This window comes from Tachypleus tridentatus, chromosome 2 (assembly GCF_004210375.1).
Source record: "Tachypleus tridentatus isolate NWPU-2018 chromosome 2, ASM421037v1, whole genome shotgun sequence".
Taxonomy (NCBI): Eukaryota; Metazoa; Arthropoda; class Merostomata; order Xiphosura; family Limulidae; genus Tachypleus; species Tachypleus tridentatus.
In genome coordinates, this window is record NC_134826.1 from 78107043 (window position 1) to 78124178 (window position 17136).

Sequence of the window (17136 nt, forward strand, 5' to 3'; positions counted from 1 at the left end):
ATTCACCTTGTCATCATGATGAAAAGTTATCACTTTTTGTAAGACGTTTACAAGCAAACAAAGTAATTTGGCCAAGTCTGTCATCTGATAAATTTGAATCCTGTATCTCTGAATTTACTTAGTGTATCTTATCAAAATCTAGCAGCCTTACAGTGAGCATATATATTCTCTTTTACAGAAAAAACTTTTCAATAAGGTATTTATACTATTGACTTTTATGTGAATTTCTAAAGCCATTACTGAATCAGTCTAAGTGAAAGGTGATTTCAATGCTAAGAAAAAATACTTCTTTTCATACTTCATTCACATAACCTCTAAATAGTAATAATTTATATACACATATAATGTATAATAATTTAAATTCTACTATATAATACAAAATATTCATTAATTAAAACACAGCCAAGACCAGGTCAATTTTATTTTATTGGCTATGGTAAATGCAAGTTATGTAATGATAGCAAGATATCACTAGGTCAAGGCAATAAAACATAATAAATATATACATTCATGCATAGTATTATGAGCCTTAAGCTACTTAGACTAAATATTTCTATTTTAGTGTTATAATATGTGGTCATTCTAGCATGAAAAAAACAAGTTATATTTACATCCTAATTTTTTTTATGATGGTTACAAGGTTGGATAAGTGACAAACCCACATAGTTAGAGTACATAAAATAATAAAATATAAAGTCTTATTGAAAACAAACATTTGAAATGTATTTAGGTTTCAGATACTACAGAAATAATATTTGAGTTTTGGGGACAAATAACAGCTTTTTAATCATAATATGAAATCACTGTTCTCAAAAATGCTCAGAGTAGTAACAAAAGACTGTTTTCAGAAACAAATCATTAGTAAAAATATTTCATTGAAAAATCTGAGTTTATGTGTACAAAATACTTGTAATCTTTACTAAAAGTCTACCAAATTTTGTGAAGATACACATGCTGTATCAAAAGTTATAGTACAAATACTTAACATGTGCTAATGTGTAGAAAAACTTGTGTATAATATACCAAGCCTGTCACAAAAGGGTAGCTGCAAATGAAAACCAGGTTGGCTCACAAAGAGATGAACACATAAAACATGATCATAAGTATAAAAAAATGTAAATTGACTGCCAAAACAGAAGGTGTATAAAATTACTGAAGATCAAGAAAGTTGGTGAAACATTTAAAAGGATGGATGAGAAAAGGTTGGCTAAAAATGTAAAATCACATTAATGATTTCTTTAAATACATTAAAGGTAAACAAAATGTTAGAATGTGAAGTAGGATCCTTAAGAGACAATAAAGAAAAGCTAATATCTGATGATTATGAGATGGCTGACTTATTAAATTTTACTTTTCTTTGGTTTTTACTGCAGAAGATTTAAGCAGTATTCCACATCTTGAACAGTTGACACACGAAAACAAGGTCAAACAATATGACTGCATTAATTCTTAGTAAGTTCAAAAAAGTAGGGAAGTTTAAGAAATGATTAGGCTCCTGAGCCAGACAATATTTCAAAGATTTTAAAGTAGGTTAAAGATTTGATATGCGAGCTACTTACTACTGTTTATTTTCCAGTCCTTGAATAGTAGTATGGAAGTTAGCTTACACAATTTTTCTTTTCAAGTGAGGTGATACAAATTGTCCCACCAGTTACACACCCATTAGTTTTACACTGGTTGTGGGAAAAGTTTTGAAAAACCTTTTCAAAGATGCTTTACAAAGTCATTCAACAAAATTTAGACTTTTCTTGCATAGTCAACATGGTTTCACTAAAGGAAAATCTTGCCTTATAAATCTTTTAACATTCTTTAAAAATATTACTTATGTAGATGAGGGTAAGAGTGTAGATTTGGTGTATCTGGACTTCTGAAAGCATTTGACAAAGTGTCACATAAAAAGCTTGTAAAAAAATATTATCTTTATAGGTGTGGTGGATAACTTAGCAAATTGGACAGAGGTGTGCCTGAATAAAACAAAGCAGAGGGCTGTTATAAATGGAGTTCAGTGAAACTAGATTAATGTTGCAAGTGGGGTACCTCAGGTCTCAGTTGTAGGGCCTTTTCTCTCTCTAATTTACATTAATGACATCAATATATAAATAGTCAATAAATTACTTAAATTTGCAGATAATATTCAAGTAGTTGGTGTTGCTAGCTGTGAAGAGGATGCTGAAAATTTTCAAAATGATTTAGATTATTTAATAAGTTGGGGAAAAAAAAAAAGGCAATGGGTTTTAATTATGATAAATGCAATATAATCCATGCGAGTTATCATAATTCAATTTGGAATAACTAACCCTGTTATGAATGAAACAAATCCTGTTATAATGGTTGATCAGTCTTTAAAGCCATCCAAGCAATGTTGGACAAACAGGACTTTAGGTTGTATCTACAGAATATGAATACAAGTCTAAAGAGGTTACAATTTCACTGTATAGGTAACTGATTAGACCACATTATAAATACTGTGTTCACTCCAGAGTTCCTTACAGTAGAAAATAATTGAATTGTTGGAAATGGTTCATTAAAAGAGTTACTCATATGAGAAGAGGTTGAAATCTCTCAACTTGTTTTCTCTTGAAAAAAAGAATAGGGGTATTTGAGATTGTAAAGGGAATTGATGGTGTTAATTCATCATCTTTTTCATATTTAACAATGAAAATAGCAGGATTATGGGGCAATTATAAATTTTGGCAGAGTAGGAGTCATTTTTCTAAAAGGATAATTAGCCTATGGGATGGGTTGCCTTCAGATGTTGTTGAGGCAGTAAACCTAAGAGTTTAAAAAAATGCTTAGCAAGCATATGAATGCAAGGACTTGACTTAGGATATTTTATAATCACTTTAATTTAGTTCAGAGAATGAAAGGGCCATGTTATCTCAAAATATTAAGATCTTTTACAGCACTTTTGTATCAGTATCTTATGACTTCTAAAAGCTGAGAAATAGACAGTTACATACACCATAACAACCAAGGTTGAGAAACATGACTGTCTACAAAACAGAAAAACATCTTTAAGTTACAAGGACAAATTAATGCTTTTTTGTCCTTAACTATTGTGACTTTACTTCTAGAAGGCTATGAGTGTTAAGAGTATGTTCAGAAAAAATTCAGAAAATTCATAAACACTAATGATTTCAGTTGGAGCACTAAAATCAACCAAAAATCTAAATTTGAATTGAATGTATAAAATTAAATAAGCATCATATAGAATAAATTTGAACTCTATTTTTTACTTTGTGGTAAAACAATTACAAGTTTGTTTTTTTTGTAAAACATTAACATTTTGCCCACATGTAGACTTTACCTATTCAGGCATGAAAGAGTTAAATGAATGTTTTCTTCTTACAGAATTTCATATTAACCATAACATTTTCATTTTTAATCTACATTTTCTTATACTTTATTTGTTCATTTAATTTTGTATGACTTCTATGATATTTAAATACAAGAAGTCACTTTTAAAGAAATTTGTAATTGAATACTGAAAATTTTTGTAATGCAATTTTGAAATTTCACATTCTGCTCACATAATTTAGTTCTAAACTTTATGACATTATGAAGAGAACTAGCTCAAAACAGTATTTTTCAGAAATAAAAATAAATGAAACTTGGTAATTTTGCAAAATATTCATTAACTTTTGTTAGTGATTGAGAAACATGGCTATCTTAAACAATAATTATTTAAAAAGTTCTATAGGTTACGAAAAGGAAATAAAAAAATTGCAAGATTGAAAAATATTGTTTTTATTCTCAATATAAAAATTACCTTTAAGCCAGACTAACTCAGTAAAAGGTTTTAAATTTACAGACAAATCTTTAGCAAAGTTACTTTATTAAAAATACCATATTTTGTGTAAATAAAAAATATAAAAATTTATTATGATACTAAAATCTTGTCAAATTTTGCAAAAATACACTTAATGCATTAAGTTATAGTGTGTATAGTTTCACAGTTACATGATGGTTACATGGTTGGTCAAAATTACTAAGCATATATACAAATGGTTAACTGGTTGCTCTGAGGAAAAATTGAATCATGAAAACACTACAGAGCAGCAATGAAAGTAAAAATAATGATGTGATCAATGAATATCTCCAACAGAGTGAACAGCCAAATTTATGAGCTTCACTAGCCTAAGCATATATGAAGATGGCTTTTTTCTCCAAAAAGCTAGGTGTAAGTTACATCTGTGATAAGTCTACTCCTGGAGCTCAGACCTTTACAGATACTTCAAATACTCCTCACAGCACTCAATCTGCTATAATGAGCTTAGAACAAGGGAGTAAGGGCCATCTGAAGCACTCCAAAGGTCTACCAGTATTCTCCCCCTGAGATTAAGCTAAGGCAGTATAAGGGCCAAAATGACTGAGGATTGTTTAGGTAGTGTGACATACAAAGAAGAGAGACAAAATGTGGTGCTGGTGGACGAGCTCCTTCAACAGAAGCTCTTTCATAAGTAGAAAAGAAGGGTGTTGGGGCAATGTTCATGAAAAATGAACCATCTCATTGCTAAGATGAGAACCTGGTGTATGATACCATTTCCTTCTCAAAATTGTTAATGTGAGCTATCACACCAGCACAAGGAACAGTGAATTTTTGAGGTAAAGGAACATGAACTGCCAGTCATGAAAAGTAAAAACACTTGACAATTACAGATTAAATAGCTAAAGTACTTTCAGCAATTTAAAGGGCTAAAATTAATGCTTAGATAAATCCGATCTACTCAATGGTATTTTCTAGCCAGTATGAAATACAAGTTCAGCAAAAAGCAGAACTGTGGACAAGCAATGCTGTGCATAACCCTGAGCTTGATTGAATTAACTGGTCAATGAAAATAGACAACATGACAGCTGAATGGTTGTAAATATACTGACAATGACCTCCTAGCTAGAATGGTAATTTAATCAGGAAAACAATGACTGAAAGGCTGTTGTGGCTCTCCCTCTAAACTAGCAAATGGTAATACGAAACAAAACATGGAATTTTTGCAATTACCACACAATCAACACAGCTATTATGGTCATGTAATTGAAAACAATTACAGTTTGAAATGAAATGGTATTCCTTGCTTTCTAATTCACTGTATAGTATTGTGAAGTATAACGTACTGATGATTACCACTTAAATAGTTAGGACAGTAGTTGTTTAAAAAAACTGACAACAGAAAAGACCTTCTGACCCTTCCTTTTCAAATGAATTTCCATGAAATATTAGGGTTTAAGTTTCCTTAACTACATAATAGTGGTTCTCCAAAACTATCCATTAGATTCTCAAGAAAACTGTCACATGTACACCTTACAATGTATGACTCCTTCTTATACAGTGAGGTAGTTGAATTCTATTCCATCACTGAAAGTGAATTGGATGACCTTTCAGTGGAATAGGTATTATATCACTGAGGTTACCTACATTTACTTTTCTATAATGTCAACTAACAGTAGTGGACTAAGTTATGTAAGATGATGCAATATTCCACCTGTGTGGTTGGCATCTGTTTCAAACAGTGAAGACATTTTCAACATGGACAAATGTATTTACTTGAAGTTGGTTGGACTAAGTATTAATATGCAAGGTAGTTACAAAATGACTACTAATTTTCACAATATGAATTTCAGGTAAATAGTTCAATTCACTAAACTCTGCCATTATGCCACTAATTATTTATTTCATATGGCCTCTATCATAGTGCAACTTTGACCACTTTCAGAGGACAGCATTTTACACAGCCACAACTATTAACATGCAAAATGTAAAAGAATACTCTTATTAGCTCTGAATGTATTGTGATGAAATGTGGAAAATAGAAACATAGTAGATGAACATACATTTTGGTTATGCGTATACTAAGTGTGGTACACACACATTACATTTGACACAAAGCCATTCACATGTATCATCCACACAAACTAAATCAATCAATAAGAGCATGCTCAAGGGAAACCTTTCAATCAGAATGCACAACTTCATTCAACTGTTATAAGTAATTAAAGGCAAAATATTATACAAAGAAACAATATGACTGTTACTTTTATTACTTCTCGTGAGAGATATTTCAGTTTTGCCACTAAATAATTTGACAAATAACAGAATGACTAGAAAGAAAGAAGTGTAACAGGTGAGCTCATGCCACATTTCTAGCAGAATAACGTTTGATCCAAGTTTTTGAGCATTAATTTGTAGCACTGCAGTTTGTTGGACTGAAATATAAGCAAAATTAAATTCTGTGTGTAAAGTGCAATTCATAAGTTTGAAACTGGTATAACAAATTTAGCTTAATATATCCAATGTTTTATTTAACAATGGAGCAGTAATTTTTTTATCATGCACACTGAAATATTCTCAATATACTTTATTTTTTGAATGTTATTACAAAAGTTTCTACCATAAAGCTAATTATAATGTGAGAAAATGTGGACTATGCAGAATTGCTGGAGACAGGATTTAACTAACACTTTCTTAAGAGGTGTGGCTATTTTTCTCCTTGTTTAATTTGTTACTGAATGAAATAGCAAAATTCATACACCTTTTCACCAACTGCATTAAAGAAAAATTAAATGTTCTTTTCACAAATAGCTAAAATAAATTCATAATGATAACACAGTCTTGTGTTGTAAAGACAAATACAGAATTTAATAACTGGATATAAACATATAAACAAAGCAGTGTTCACAATTTCAAGCAGCTATACTATTATAATGAATAACATGAATGTGTTTACCTGGGTAATAATAAGTGATGTCACCTGTGGAACAGATCGACCTTGAAAATGTGACTCAACCCCAAAGTTAACCACAGGCTCCTTAAAAGAAACAAAGTTTCCTTTAATATCTGAAGATTTGTGGTAATCTAAGATACAGAAACAGAGGTAGGATTATTTCTTATAGAATATTCAATGGAACTTTTCATTTTCAGGACATTTAAACATTTTTGATCACATGGTTTAATCTCTCCCATAATCAAAAACAAACCACTTCTTATTTTCTTGATTATGCATTCCATAATTAAAGAGAAAAAACAAAATGTATTTCATAAATATTTCATTTATTACTGATTATGGTTTTACTGGGAAAGAATGAAATGGTTTATCAACAGACACATATGTTTAGTCAAAGAACCAGAAGTAACCTTTACATACACCTTGAGGTAAGAGGGAAGGGCTGAAATTCATTTGGCCCTTTCTCACTTTTTCAGGATTTGTTTTTAAGCCTGTAGTTATTTCTAAAGTTTCTAGACTGTTTATAGTTTACCTTTTCAACAGATATATAAAACTTTGCAGTTTTTTCTGGATGAAATTGATGTTTCATTTCAATGAGGTGGGATAGAAAGTTGAATCCATTTTCCTTAATGTTGAGCTTCTAGAATGTTCTTTAATGCTTGTTTTCATTGGACATCCTGTTTTACCTATATATACACTGTTGCAGTCTTGACATCCTAACTAGTGAACACCACTGTTGCTGTACTTTTTTTATTTTCTCTTCGTTGTTGCATAACATTTCATCTAAATTGTTTGTATAGTAGCCTGTCTGTAGATTTTTTGTTCAGAATATTATATATTTTGTGTGAAGTTTTCCCAGTGAAGCTTATCTTAAATCATTTCTTTTGTTTTTGTTGCCATTTAATATAGTATATAGGTATATTGATCTTAAGGTGATAGCTTTTAATTTTTTAAACTACAATGTGTCAATTTACCAAACTGTGAAACCATCATATACAACAGTTTTATTGTTTTTAATTCAGTTTCACAATTTTCAGATAGCACAGGTACAGTGGTATGTCTATGTAACAAATTATGGAATATGGCAAGTTTGTAAGATACTGTACATCATGCAGAAGCATGTATGATGGTGTCACTGTAAGTCAGTTTTCTGGAAGTTTTGAAAGAATGTATGCCATTATTTATGCCAATATTTATATCCAAAAAATTAGTGTTTCCATTTTCACCTAATTCCATTGTAAATTTAATAAATTTGCTTCAGAATTAATAAGAGTTATAAAACTATCACATTGACATTTGGAGCTTGTCCAAAGACAAATCACTCCATCAAAATACCTGTACCAATATTTGATGCTTTGTACTACTTTCATTACTAAACAATTTCTTTTCTAAATTATCCATGAACACTACTGCAAGCAAACAAGAGGATGGAGATTCTACAGCTGATTAATAATTATGTTTATATATATCTGGTCATTAAATTTAAAGCAGTTCTGATCTAAAAAAGAGGTTATTGTTTTCAAATTCTGGGCTTGTTCAGAGTTTACTTTTTCTTTACCCATTAAACCACCAAAAATTTAATTACATTCATTCACAGGTATACTGGTGAAAATATGGCAGATATAAACTGAAACAATATTGGTATTATTCAAAACTTACAATTTTGAATTTCTCTTACAGCTCTAGAGGGTTTTTTTTTCTTCACACAAACTATAGATTTAAACCAAGTTAGGTTTGTTTGAAAATATTTATATGTGCTAGTTTATAAGTGGGAACATCATCACAGATGACAATAAGTCTGATAGAGTTATTTGTTTGTTGAATTAAAAAGTCTATACAGATGTGGCAGGTAAAATCAATTGAGTGGTACAGCATTATGAACAGTGCAAGTGTACACCTACAGATAGTTCACATTCAACTGTGTTCGCATCCTAACCTAGTAGAAGTTGAGTTATCAGAAAGAAACATATGTGAAAATATAACTCAGCTAATACACAGTACCTTCTGTAATGAGAAAACTAGAAAACATGACTAAATATAAAAATAGTCCAGTGGTAGATTACCATTTAATATTCCACATTAAAGTAGTAAAGTTTCAAAATCCAAGTTAACAAAAAAAATTAGTCTAACCTATAATACAGTCCCAAATTAAGGTTAAATGTTAAAGACTGAAAATCTTGCAGCAGGTGTAGAGGTAGCACTTAATAATGAATTTGACTAATAGTTAGTCAAATAGTTAGTGTGCAAGAATGAGCCGAGAAAACAATGGTTGCTCCATTTAACTTTTTACTGTATGATACTTACAATTAACTGTTAAAGTAGGGTTATATTCTTATTTGAACACCTAATTGCCAAAATCAAATTTGGATCAAAACTTGATACTATTGTAAATCTTCTAAATTTTCAAAACAAATTTATTAAATTTACAATAAAATTTAGTGAAAATAGAAACATTATTTTCTTGGAATTAAATACTGGTACAAATAGTGGCATACATTCCTTCAAAATTTTCAGAAAACTGACTTTAGTGACACCATCATATATTCTTCTTCAAGACATCCAACATCTCGCAAACTTGCCATATTCTATAGTTCATTACACTGGCTTATTACTATACCCTTTTCATCTGAAGATTGTGAAACAATTACAAATAACATGAAAAATTACTGTCAACAATGGTTATACAAGTAAGTTAACTAACACATTGTAGTTTCAAAATCAAAAACATGAAATCAATATACTATCATACTGTGACAAACAACAACAAAATATGGTTTAAGATAAGCTGCATTGATAAACATTAACATACTGAATGAAAAATTTAAAGACCAGCCTTCTACTGTATAGACAAGTTAGACAAGATAAAAAAATACATATCCAGACTACAACAGTTTATACATATGTCAACCAGGGCATTCTATAGAAACAAGAATTTAAGTATATTTTATAAGCTTGAATTCAAAGATATGGATTCAACCTTTGCATCCCACATTATTGAAAAGAAACACTATTCTAAATCATAAAAAAAAACTAAAAAGTTTTACATATCTGTGAAATAAGTGAAAAACTAAACTAACTATAACTTTTAGATTTAGAAATAAATAGAAGTCTCAAATAAATCCTGAAAGAGTTCTAAAGCTGCAAACCAACTTACGCCCTTCCCACGTCTCAAAGTGAATGTAAAGGTTACTTATGGTTCTTTACTTAAAAACAGATAAACCTGTTCACAAATAACTTAAGTCTACATCTTATATCCTTAGTGGAAAAACCACATTCACTAATAAACAAAGTATTTGTGAAACATACAACTGTCTGTTTTTGTTTTTTCCTCTAATTCCATACTTACCAAGTAAGTACCAATAGTTTGAAGTATCAATTGATCAGACATTTCAATAAACTACTTCCTGCCTCTCTAACCAACTATTACCTATGCTAACATAAACTACACTAAATAACAAATTCTATTCTGCAACTTCTACCTTTAGGCACCTAGTTTACACAACTTATTAGACTACAACTGTATCTAGTATAATAGACAACCAATATACAAAAAGATGCTTAATAACAAAATATTTAATGCTTTATAAATGATATGCCCAGTCAAAGCACATTAATATAAGTAATAACTGTCTCACCTGTTATTTGTAAATTACTAAAGTTCATAATGTAAAAATAACTTACTTTCAAAGTAAGTACTTAGACTAGTTTCCAAATCTTAATGTTCTATTTTGTCTAATAATGTTTTTTTTTAAGTAAAGAACATTTTTATTTCCATTATCATTTTTATCTGTATAAACAAACTATAAAATAGGACTAAGTTGATGATGTAACAAAATTTCTTGTCTTAATAAAGTAATTCCTCCCATAACAACAATAAATTCCAAATGATATGGGGTCAGCCAGTATTTTGTAAACCAAGCATTTTTGTACTTTGGTGACCAGTCTGAATAAAAAAAACATAGAAGTGTGTTCAGTAACTGAAATTAAAACTCATGACCATTACATTACAAGTTGATCATTCTTACTACCAGAACATACCAGACTCCCACCTGATTAAGTAATATTAAGTAAATATTATAAACTACTTTAAATAATCTTTACTGGAAATTTTACAAGATATTAAGTAAAGCTACTTGCTGCCCCTATGAATAATCAAATATTTTATCTGATATTTTAAAGATTGAGGGCTCTAAACATTTTTGCTGTGTACAATAAGACTAATAAATAATCATATGCATAAAAATTCAATACTGTATTTGTTTGGCAGTATCCACATGCAAAAAGGAAAAGGTTTAATGGGTATTTGATAATTACAATCAATAAACCTTTCTTACAATGTTTTAATAATATGTGTAATTATAATACAATTTTCAAAAACCATTTTGATATCACACACAATTACTAAATTTGGATTGGTTCACACCCAAATTCTAATACATATAATAAAAATACACCCCTATATTTTGGCAGTCTATTAAAACACTATGTAATAAAAAATTTGAATTTTAAAATGCTTAAACACTATTCCTATAAATGAATTTACCACATATACATTCCCAATACCACATCAATGATGGGTTGAAATGTCTCAAGTACAGATATCATACTTCAGGCATAACATGGTTACTATGACAATGGTATATTATTTAACATTTCAGAATACAGTTATTCCATTACAAGTGAAGTCTGAAAACAAAATGTAATGAAATATATTTGTATACTGAAAATAGAGAGTGAAGCAGGTCAGAATATACAACTAAGCATTAATTTTATTATGAATTAAACAATGAGAAAATCATAAATCCCTACATCTGTTTGTAAGAAAACTGTTTTCCAATTACATTAAGTAACTCATGATTATTCTCATGATACACATAGCTGGTGTTCTCTGAACTACTTAAATCCACTTGGGTGCGATACATTTGGTGGAATTATCATTCAAAAAACAAAAGTGTGTTTTTCTTATAGCAAAGCCACATCGAGCTATCTGCTCAGCCCACAGAGGGGAATCGAACCCCCTGATTTCAGCGTTGTAAATCTGGAGAATACTGCTGTACTAGCAGGGGGCCAAAAAACAACAGACTTGATCTCTGAATAACACTGAAAGGTAAGTAGCAAGTGCAACAAAACATACTGAACTATGGTTAACAACAAAGTCATGGTTCTATGACTGCTGTAGCCACTAGTCCCAAGAGCTCTAAAGCAAGAGATTCTCCAGTCTTTGCATAACACACTTTTGTACACCATGGTGTCAACTGCACTTGTTCTTACATTTAACAGCAGTTTTTCTTTCTACAACTGTGTAAAACATTCAGCAATTTGAATACTGTATAGTGTGTACCATTCAGAAAAACAAAATCCCAAAGAGAGGGTAAATTCCAGTAAATAATTATTGGATATTTTTGGTAGAATATATGAACAGCAAAAGTAAGCCTATATATGCACAACTGTAGCAGTAGTAGTAGAAAAAACAGTGCAGAGATAACTATCACACTATTGAACTACACTGACATCTTATGATAAATGGACAGAGGTATAAGAAGTAAGAAGCTTGAAAGGAATGCAGGCAAAGAAGAGAGGAAGAAAGACTGAAAGGAAATTGTAAGAATAAAAGCACAAAAAGTGAAAGAAAAATGAAAAAGATGAGATTGGAAATAGAGTGAATAAGAATACAAGTTGAGAAAGAAGATGTGATACTGGATATACAGAGAATAAAAATAAACTTAAAAAAGAAATCTTGCAAAAAAGTGCAAGTCTGTCACCAACAAGCAACAACAGACATTTCAGTGTAAAGCAGCTGGAGCTACCCACATAGATGATGCTGTCAAGAAAGAAAGAAAAAAAAAAGAGAGTGACTGCAAGAATAAACAGAATAGAAACAAAATGCAAAATGCCACCTTCACCACAAATATGAAGTGCTGTTCCTATGATTATACAGTGCAACACTGATGGTCAGCTGAAATCAACAAAGGGATCAACAATATTGGTGGTGATTGAAGTATGTGACAAATACTGAGAGGTGGCAACAAATCACAATATACCAGTAAATATGTTTTGGGCAAGAAAGTGAAGGTCTTATGAGACACAAGGTGCAGTAGTGAGGACTAGTCTAATATCTGATGACCAGATGAAAGGCAAAGTACATATGCATGTGCTGATTGATGGAACAGTGAGATAGTTATATATAGCAAAAATATAGGTGAACATTTGGTTGTGTGTGAAATACCTTGAAGCTGTGGGTATGAAGGTACCTATTTTTGACTTGGTAATTGAAAATATAGCAGGCAGAAGAAGTTTGAAAAGACCAGACAGAAAGAAGACTCATTAAGCATCTGTAGTTACCATCAGAGCTCAAGAAGAGAAAAACAAGCAAAACATCAAGCATTTGCAAGTCTCAAAAATAGCATGGACGTTTATAGGAACTGAAGGAAGCACAAAAGAAAGACCCTTTACTGTAAATACTATGGGATAGTGCCATAGAGATAGTGGAGCACAAGACCAATAGTAAGAGAAGTTACAGAATAGAAAGTCAAAACATGGTGCTATACCAGTCCTATAAAGTTTGTTCTACGAGAAAAGTTAAACAGACATGCTCCCAACAGAACATCAGTTAAGTATAAGCAAAGAATATAACAGTCAAACTCACCAGCAACTTCCATTAGCCAGTAGTCTTTGAAGATGTGAACAGTCTGCATGTCATATTACATCTACCAAATGCCAATATCTAGAATGAAAGTAGCCAAGATGCCACTCAGTTGGATGCCTTTCCTAGAAAAAGCCATCCAGCAGAGTAGCTATAAACTTGATCAAACCTCTAGCACCTGTATCTGAAAAGGGCAACCACTATGTGTTTACAGAAGTTGACTGTGGGCATTGATGCAAAAGTCATAGCACTGCTGAAAATAGAAACCCTTCTGGAAATTTTCTGCAAATTTGGCTTTGTGTAAAAGGTCCTGAGTGACAGAGGGACTCAGTTTACTTTAAAATAGATGCAAAAGACATGCAGGCTCGTCAACATTAAGCAACTCTTTACTACCCCATACAATTCTTAATGTAATGAATTTTGTAAGAGAATCAATGAAGTTTTAAAAACCATGCTAAAGAAAATATGTGACTGGGACAGGTACATGCAAACAGTATTATATGCTCAATGAGAAGTCACACAAAAAAGTATATGTTTTTCATTCTTACAGATGTTGTATGAAAGAACAGTACAAAATCTAAATTAAATCTTAAATCAATCAAATGCTACTTTTTTAGAAAAAGTAGTATACTTGTCACATGGTAACCACAGAAAGTGTAAAATCTGATCTAAATAAATTGAAAGTATGTAAAAATCATCCAGTGTCAAAAAAAAAGATCCCTGCATTTTTAGATTTTGTATTTTTTTTCTTTTTTCTTTTTCTCAGAAGATTTATTGAATATTTTACAATATTAGCCAAAACTTTAATAGAATTGACAAAGAAAGATATAGCTGAACAAATGAAAGATGAAGTTTTTTACATATTAAGAGAAACGTTACTGAAATCTCCAGTCTTAAGTAACTCAGATTTCACTAACAAATTTATTATAAGCACAAATGCCTCACATTTTGTAATAGGTGCTGCATTGTCTCAAATAAGAATGGAAAGCAACACTATCTTATCAAAGTTGACAGTTAGGAAAAATTGAAATTAATTTTTCAGTAATGGAACAGGAATTCTATCTGCAGTACATGACTTTAAAACATTCTGTTTTCATCTGTAAGATAGAAACATTTATTGTTGTTATATGTCATGCCCTTGAAAAGACACCCATCATCTAGATTAGCTAGACAGTCTTAATTATTACAGTCCTGTGACTTCGAGGTTAGACAAGAACTAAGTAGAAAACACTCTAATGTAGATGTATTGAGTAGAAATAGGATAGAAGATGTTGAAAATAAAGAGAAACATGTCATTAACTCAATAAAGAAAGTAAAAACTGGATTAAACACAACTGTGACACTCATTGAGATTTAGATCATACAATCAAAGAACAGAAAGAAGATACAGTTGTTAATGCATTAAGACAAAACATGTTAAAACAAAAAAAACTAGAAGCTAAATACATATTTGACTAGAATATCTTATGTAGAAGAGTTAGCAAGAAAAACTAGAGAGAAAAATTCAAATAGCTGCTTCCCATTCCTCAAAGTATAAAATTATAAGAACTCACCATCTGCAGCACACCTCACATTCACAAAAACATACAGGAAATAAATGAAACATTTTTCTAACACAACATGAGAAAAGGTATTTCAAATTACACTATGTAACACACATTTTGTTCCTGGATAGTATGTGTTATTTCTTAATTGCTAATGTTGTGAAAGAACAGAAAATGACCATTATTTCTTTCAAACTTTGCTTTTGTCACCTGGATAATAAAATTTAGAAATCAATCTATTTTCTATGCAAATACGGGCAAATTTGCACATTTTCATTTTACATAAGGTCTGAATAAAACAACATATGAATCAAGATTTACATGTATTTATACTAAAGTTATACAAAAATGAACAAAAATGTTTAGAAGTGAGTAGTTTTTCAAGATTTGTGACTAATGTAAATCACTTTCACATATCAGCCCCCAAATATAGTCTCCCATCATGTTTTTGTTATACACTTCTTGGTAGCAGCATTTAAAGCCCAGTATATCTTGGTGGAAGTGTTCACCTTGCACTTCTGAGTATGCTCTCATGTTCTCCTTGAATTTATCAAGATAAGGGTCAAGGATATGGACTTTCAGGGACATCCTGCAGATAATTTTGCTGTAATTCTTCACCAGAGCCTCAACCAGTTCCACATAAAATTTTTGGCTTTGTGATTGCCCAAAAAGCCTCGAACCACTGTGACAAAGCTGTCCCAGGCTCTTTTTTTTCCTTCCTACAGAGCTTCTTGGGGAATTCTTTGCACTTCAGGATCATCTTTATTTGTGGTCCAACAAAGACACCAGCTTTGACCCTTGCCTCAGACAGCTTAGGGAAGAAGTCTCAAAGGTACTTGAAGACTGCAGACTCCTTATCAAGAACTGGGACAAATTGTTTCATAAGACCCAATTTTATGTGCAATGGTGGGAACGATACCTTCCAAAGGTCTACTAGTGGCTCACACTTGACATTGTGCCTCCCCACAAAGAACTCGGTCTGTTATAGCCAGTGCTTCCTGTCATAGTGTGCTGCAGTGCCCCTGCTGTCCCAAAGGCAAAGATAACAGAGAAACTTGGTAAAGCCTAATGTGTGAGAGGTTCAGGCAAACTATTTTATATATGTGATATTTTTTCTATACTACTGGAAATTAAAAAATAAATTAATTAAAAGATATTTAAATTTTAAAAGGTCTAAAATTTGTATAATATAAAATCTTACTATTTAAGCAAGCAAGAATTGTCCAGTCTTATCTTCTAGAATTTTTTTGCAGTGCTCGCAGGTAAAATGAGGTGCCCAGGGTTTGTCTTGATCCCTGGCAAGCATGCCAAAATATGCCTTGTACGCTTCACACATTTTAGCAGATGCTGTCACAGAGTACTTCTTTGCTCTTGTCTTGATAAATTGGCCACGTACATAGCAGAAGGCATCTGGAGAGTGCTTGCAGCTTCTTGTTCACTTAGGCAGCTAGAACTAAACTAAAGTGGTGAGCCCCTGCACACACACATATATATATATATATATATATATTCTTGTAAGTTCGAGAAAATTCTCTATCAGCTACCAAGCACTGAATTTACTCTGTAATGTTCTGGAAAATGGGTAAATTTGAATATTTTATTACCCAGGTCACAAAAGCAAAGTTTGAAGAGAAAAATAGATCTTTTCCATTTTCCATAGGTAATAGCAATTGGGAAATAACACTTTCTGCCCAGGAACAACAAAAAAGTAAAAATTTTGTTACATAGTGTTATTGCAAATCAAGCATAGAATGTCAAAAAACAAAATGACGACCACATTTGAGAAAGGTCCTCTTACAAAGAGTGCCAAATTTAACTACACTACATCATTCCAGTTAGTGTCTATGGATATGTTTGGTCATCTTCTAACACTGTACATGAAAAATATTTATGTATTAGTGGTGGCAAGCTACTTAACTTGATATCCAGAAGCCATGTGCCTACAGGATCAGAAAGCTGATTAATTTTTATTTAGTGAGAAAAATTTGTCAAATCTTCGAAAAAAAACAAAATTGAAGCCACAACTTATCATCCCACTGTTAACAGCCTGGTAGAGAGATTCAATCAAACACTATTAGACATGACTTTGCATCATTCCAGTTAGTGTCTATGGATATTTTTGGTCATCTTCTAACACTGTATGTAAAAAATAAGTATGTATTAGTGGTGGCAAGCTACTTAACTTGATATCCAGAAGCCATGTGCCTACAGGATCAGAAAGCTGATTAAT

At 31.3% G+C, this 17136-nt stretch overlaps 1 protein-coding gene across 1 annotated transcript in view; it reads right to left on the minus strand.

Moving 5' to 3' along the window:
- The window catches only part of LOC143245535 (PDZ domain-containing protein 8-like), a 174182-nt gene that overhangs the window by 109957 nt on the left and 47089 nt on the right, over positions 1-17136 (minus strand). Inside the window, exon 7 of the mRNA XM_076491899.1 lies at positions 6723-6803. Coding sequence (XP_076348014.1) covers positions 6723-6803 — 81 coding nt within the window. The remainder of the gene's footprint in view (positions 1-6722; positions 6804-17136) is intronic.